The sequence below is a fragment of the Copadichromis virginalis genome, linkage group LG23 (genome assembly GCF_057382275.1).
Source record: "Copadichromis virginalis isolate Kocher_CV1m ecotype Utaka linkage group LG23, C_Virginalis_male_GT1.1, whole genome shotgun sequence".
Lineage (NCBI taxonomy): Eukaryota > Metazoa > Chordata > Actinopteri > Cichliformes > Cichlidae > Copadichromis > Copadichromis virginalis.
In genome coordinates, this window is record NC_140639.1 from 2,079,673 (window position 1) to 2,085,567 (window position 5,895).

Consider the following 5,895-nt stretch of genomic DNA (forward strand, 5'->3'; position numbering starts at 1 on the left):
GTGAAGTTGACCCACAGTCACAATCTTATTAGTGGTTTGTTGGAACACTCAGAGTCTACGGGGTTCTGACCCTCTGGGCCTCCGAAGAAGATAATCAGGTTTAGGTGGATAACAGTCATCCTAGGTGACCTAGTGATCTGCGTCTGCGTAGCCTCACCCAAACATCTTCCCTCGACCCCAGGCCCAGGTGATTGCCCAGACGCTCGAATGCATTTATCGCTGGATACCATGAGCATGGTGGACGACAGCTGTCTCTCGCCCAGCAATTTCCACGAACTGGGTAAAGGTGGGGGCGTTGCAGTGGGAGGCCGCGTCCACAGCATCGATGTCATCCTGGGTTTCAGCAAAGAGCAGGACCCCTTGCTAAGTCCCGCCACGACCCCCGGACCCCACAAAGTGAACATAGACAGCCTGGCGGAGACCGGGAAGCAGCTGGAGCCCTCGTCGCACCCGTCCTACAGCGGGCACCTTTCCTCTCTGAGAAGCAGCAGCGGCACAGAGCAGCAGCAGTACCACGGTGAGTCCGGCTGTTGCTCTCCATCCTGGCAAAGCTGATTTTGTAAGAGTAGCACCACCTTTTAAGATGATTTTGTTTCATTAAATTTTGTGAACTCTTTGAGCAGTATGGATCAGCTGCTGCAGAGTTTGTTACTGAGGGTGAATCATCAAAGCCTCAAAGCATAGAGATGGTCAGAGATATTGATTATACAGCAGCAGCAGCACTGCTGGACTGAAGTGATCTTTGCTTTTTCTAACTTTAAGGATTTGAATGATGTAATGCAGAACATAGGTAGACTGAAGTTATTGATGCTGCTGGGCAAACATAATATGTTTTTATACTACCAGATAGCTGAACAGGATATTATCTGACCACAAACACAGTTCGAGCCTTTTATAGTCCAAACCTCGCTCAGGAACCAGAATAAACCAGTCAAGCTTCGTGACGTGACTGTTTTGTCGGCAGTTGTGGTAAAAAACAGGAAACAGATCAAATGACATAAATAACAAGTGAAGCAAACATTTTAAAACACAATTAGATAAAAACAGCCACTTAAAGGACATCACACAAACACCCAGGCCTTTATTTTGACCTGAGATTTAGAATCTGGTGTAAGAATCTAATAAACCAAAATCTGATTTTCAACTCTCACACACACAAAATACACAAAATGAGTAACAAAAGCAGCTTCAAATCTGTGACATTCAGTTATAATTACAGCTCGTATTATTTCAACAGCCTATCGTCAAAAGTCTGATCACTTTAAATGAGGTTATTCCACCTTTGCATGAAAACCTCTCACGCACCGATTCGAAATCAGTGCATTAAACACCGTTGGCATGTAAAGCTGCATTAACTCCACCGTGTGGACTGAGATTGAGAGATAAATCACAGGACAAGATGGTGTAGGGGGTTTATGTCCCCAAGACCAATCCCATCCCCTTGTGGAATTCCCCTAATCTTCTCTTCTGTGCAGATTAGATTGTACCGTAGTCCAATCGCTCTTTATTGTTATCGTTCGCTCCTAGAATCAAATTGAATCATGTTTAATCTGAAGCTATTTTCACACACAGGATCAGGCAGGTGGTTGGTGATTTTGTGGCAGGAACAAGAGAAAAAGTTGTTCCTGTGAACCGGAGACGAAGCAGAAACACTGCTTTTAAGTGACTCAGATGCAGTTTGGTTTCAGTGCATTAACATCCATCAACACCAATGACATCACTCCATCCTGTGTGAAGTCAGCCCAGTTCCTCCTGACCGAGCAGCTTCTCTGTGTTCGGTGTCAGTCGGGCCACCCCCCTCTCCTCTCCGTGCTGAGATGTTCTGCTGGCTGATAAACAGTAGGGAGGCTTCAGACCAGTGGCTGTGATGGGCTGACAGGCCAAGAGCTGGTCACTGAACCAGGCCTGACCTCTGCCTTTGTCGGAGCCTGGTCTTTGTCATAGCTGCTTAATGAGAGGTGGATAAATGAACCCCAAAACCCTGCTTTGCTTTTGCCTCGGCTCCCATTTCTCCAGCAGAAAGACCACAGTCGACCCCCTCCTTCATCTCCATCACCGCATCCCATTAACAGAAACAAGCTAGCATTCAGATTCGTACACAGTCTGCTGAAGCTCTGAAATGTCATTCAACATAAAAGTGTATTCCTGAACATGTTATGACCTGTAGCTTCAGTCCCTTATTTCACTTCCTGCCTTTAAACATGACTGTTTTGGTTTGGAGCTGCACTGATGAGCGATGAGGACTCGTACCAATATCAGCTTTTAGGAAGTCAAAAAAATTGGGACTATAAATCAATTCTTCACAAACACACGCAGCCGATAAGACTGCCTCACCTGTGATGCACTCTCTGCTGCTAACACAGCCGAGACTATTGTAAACCACACGGTCTGAGCTGGTCGTGCGATGACGGCGTTTTTAAATGACCCCGAGATTTGAAATGACCTTTTCCTGCTCTTTAAAGTCTTGAACTGTCGTTATTAAATCAGAGAAGAAGAAGTCTCATTGAGATCGGGGTCTAGCCCTCACATCTCTCAGCCTGAGAAACCTGAAAAATATCTGCAGTCAGAATACAGTTACATCTGTTACAGTTACATCTGATACAGTTACATCTGTTACAGTTACATCTGATACAGTTACATCTGTTACAGTTACATTTGATACAGTTACATTTGTTACAATTACATTTGATACAGTTACATCTGTTACAGTTACATTTGTTACAGTTACATCTGATACAGTTACATCTGTTACAGTTACATCTGTTACAGTTACATTTGATACAGTTACATTTGTTACAGTTATATTTGATACATTTACATCTGTTACAGTTACATCTTTTACAGTTACATCTTTTACAGTTACATTTGATACAGTTACATTTGTTACAGTTACATTTGATACAGTTACATCTGTTACAGTTACATTTGATACAGTTACATTTGTTACAGTTACATTTGATACATTTACATCTGTTACAGTTACATTTGTTACAGTTACATTTGTTACAGTTACATTTGATACAGTTACATTTGTTACAGTTACATTTGTTACAGTTACATTTGATACAGTTATATCTGTTACAGTTACATTTGATACAGTTACATTTGTTACAGTTAATCTGTTACAGTTACATCTGTTAAAGCAAAGAGCTGAATACTTCCTTAGAGGGCTGATAGAGACCAAAACAGAGCAAAAATATGGCGAATGTCAGCCATCACCTTTACACTTTTAGATAAACACCTGTGCTGCTCTGTAGCGTAACTGCTGAATATAACAGAAATGCTTTGAAAGCTCATAAAAAAACGAGATTTTTGCTCGTCTCACTATATGTTAGTTGGTGTAAGAGATACTGATGATACTGATGTTTCTATTGTTTACCTAAATATAAAATTAGCCCTTAATTAAAATCAGCTTAACCCACTGTCTGTGATTTGCAACTTATCTAACATCCTGAATGAAATTAAGTCTTCGAGTCAGATCCAAGCTTGGCACTTATTAACTCTTAACTCGAGTAGATTATTTTATTCCTGGATCATCATCTCTGTACTTTGTTTAGCTAAATCAGTTTGCTGGCTGGTCTGGTTACGCCTCCCTGTTTTCCCCTGTGGCCTCTCCCATGTTTCTGTATACTGTTGATGAATATGCACGTTGATTCGATTAGAAATAGAGCTGAGGAAGAAGAATTGAGAGAGGAATCGTTTGACGGGGAGGGTTATGAGGAGGAACAGTGACAGTGAAAGCTTTGTAGTGTCTGTAAACACCAGCTTGTCAGTAATCTGTGATCCTAAAGACGGACAGAACTCGGGACGTTTCCGTGCTTTGGCTCTCCTGCACGGGGGAAATAGATTCTTTCAGATCTGCTGTGAGCTTAGCCAAAAATGGTAACAATCTAAGAGTGGCTGTTGAGCGTGGTGATAAAAACTGTGGTTTTCAAATTTCTTTTTAAAGACCTTTTAACTTTGAAGAAAAGTAAACACTGGAAAAAGCTTCCTAAATCCGATTAGGAATGTTTTGGAGCTTCATTGAGGTACAGGGAATTGCTTGCTTCACTGACCTACAGTGGCCTATTGTTGCAGGTGTCAAACTAATGTTTGCTCTACTGGAAAGTGGGAAACTGCATTCTCCATTTGTATTTCTCTCTAAACTGTAGTTCTCATTCACTTAGTCCAGTCAAAAAGCATGTGGAGGAAATAAAAACTCACAATATTTTTTCCTGGGCTCTTCCACAGACTCCGGCTTATTTGCAAACAAATGTGATCAGGAACTGAGCGAGCTGAGGAAGAGTATAGAGAGCGATGAAGGCAAGTCTCCGGACCCAAGCAAGGATGAGCAGCCCAAGAAGAAACACAGGCGCAACCGCACCACCTTCACCACCTACCAGCTGCACGAGCTGGAGCGTGCCTTTGAAAAGTCCCATTACCCAGACGTGTACAGCCGCGAGGAGCTCGCCATGAAGGTGAACCTCCCCGAAGTCAGAGTTCAGGTAACGTGAACTACATTAAAGGCAACACCATTTCAGAGATTGCTAAGAAGCACTTCAAACGTTTCTGTCTTGTTTTTGGGGTTTTCTTAGAGATATTCTCATTATTCTGGAATAAAATCTCATATTCACACTACGTGAAAGGCTGTATTCATCCAAAAAACTCCCCCAGTGTTGTCGAGTATATTCGAGTATATTTCCCTACCCAGAATGAAAAACTCTGCACTCCATCATATTTACACGTACCTTATTTTTCTGTCATTTTCTTCCAGGTCTGGTTTCAGAACCGCAGAGCTAAATGGCGCCGGCAGGAAAAAATGGACGCCAGCACCATGAAGCTCCACGATTCACCCATGCTCTCTTTCAACCGTCCGGCACCGGTTCACACCAGCATGGGTCCAATGACCAACTCCCTCCCCTTGGAACCCTGGCTGACCTCTCCCCTGTCCAGTGCTACACCTGTGCACAGTATCCCAGGCTTCATGGGTCCAGCTCAAGGCCTCCAGCCCAGCTACCCAAGCCACCATTTCCTCAACTCCACCCCCCACGCTCCTCACGGTCCTCACGGTCCTCACGGTCCTCACGGTCCTCATCCACACCCTCACACTCACACTCATCCCCATCCGTCCATGGGTCAAGGGATGCAGAGCATGGCTCCTCCTCCTTATCAGTGTCCAGCACCATACCCTGAAAAGTACCCTTTGGAGGATGTAGACCAGCGCAGCTCCAGTATTGCTGCGCTGAGGATGAAAGCCAAGGAACACATCCAGTCTATGGACAAGACCTGGCAACCCATGTGACTAACGAGCTCGGCGGTCGACGTGAGCAATGCTGGAAGTGACACACGTCACGTGCTACGCCACTAAGTGAAAGAAGTGGATTCTGAACTGTGAAAGCTGAGGACGTAAGAATTTTTGTTTGGGGGGGAGACTTTCTTTTCTTTTCTACTTCTTCCCCCTTAAAAAACAGCTGAAACCTTCAGCGGGTTAAAAGTTTCCGATAGTTTTGCTCGTCCAATCTCTAGGTGTCTATTGTTGCCTTGGGTTCGTTAAAAACAAATGTCTTCTTGGTGAAACAAACGGTTTATGACACCTAGAAGTATTTCCGAGTCACAAACAGGCTCTGAGTGCACGTTTCATGCCTGAGCCCTTGCTGCAGCTCTTTGGGTGCACCAACAGTGAAGACACGCTATATCATTAAAAACTGCCAAAATGCGGGAATTCTTATTCATCACTTTTCATTTATCCAAATCATTTGAGTCGAGCAAAATATCATTCTCATGCTTTTCTTTTCTAATTTTTTTTTTACACCACATTTGTGTTTTTACTAATTAGTCCAGCCGTCGAATTTTCATGGGTCTGCAAATCAGAGTCTTAGAGGACTTTGTGAATGGACCTTTGGTCTCTGTTTAATG

General features: G+C 43.5%; 1 protein-coding gene across 2 annotated transcripts; it reads left to right on the forward strand.

Annotated features, from left to right (window-relative positions):
- Positions 1–207: 207 nt before the first annotated feature.
- Positions 208–5,353, forward strand: rx1 (retinal homeobox gene 1). 2 transcript variants are annotated; one of them, XM_085448593.1, is made up of 4 exons: positions 208–517; positions 4,231–4,484; positions 4,754–5,039; positions 5,121–5,353. In XM_085448593.1, exons 1-4 carry the CDS (start codon positions 208–210, stop codon positions 5,279–5,281), a joined length of 1,011 nt encoding a protein of 336 aa, XP_085304719.1. In that variant the 3' UTR covers positions 5,282–5,353. The 2 variants fall into 2 exon arrangements, with proteins under 2 accessions (XP_085304719.1, XP_085304718.1); XM_085448592.1 differs by having other exon boundaries at positions 4,754–5,353.
- The last annotated feature ends 542 nt before the right edge of the window (positions 5,354–5,895 follow it).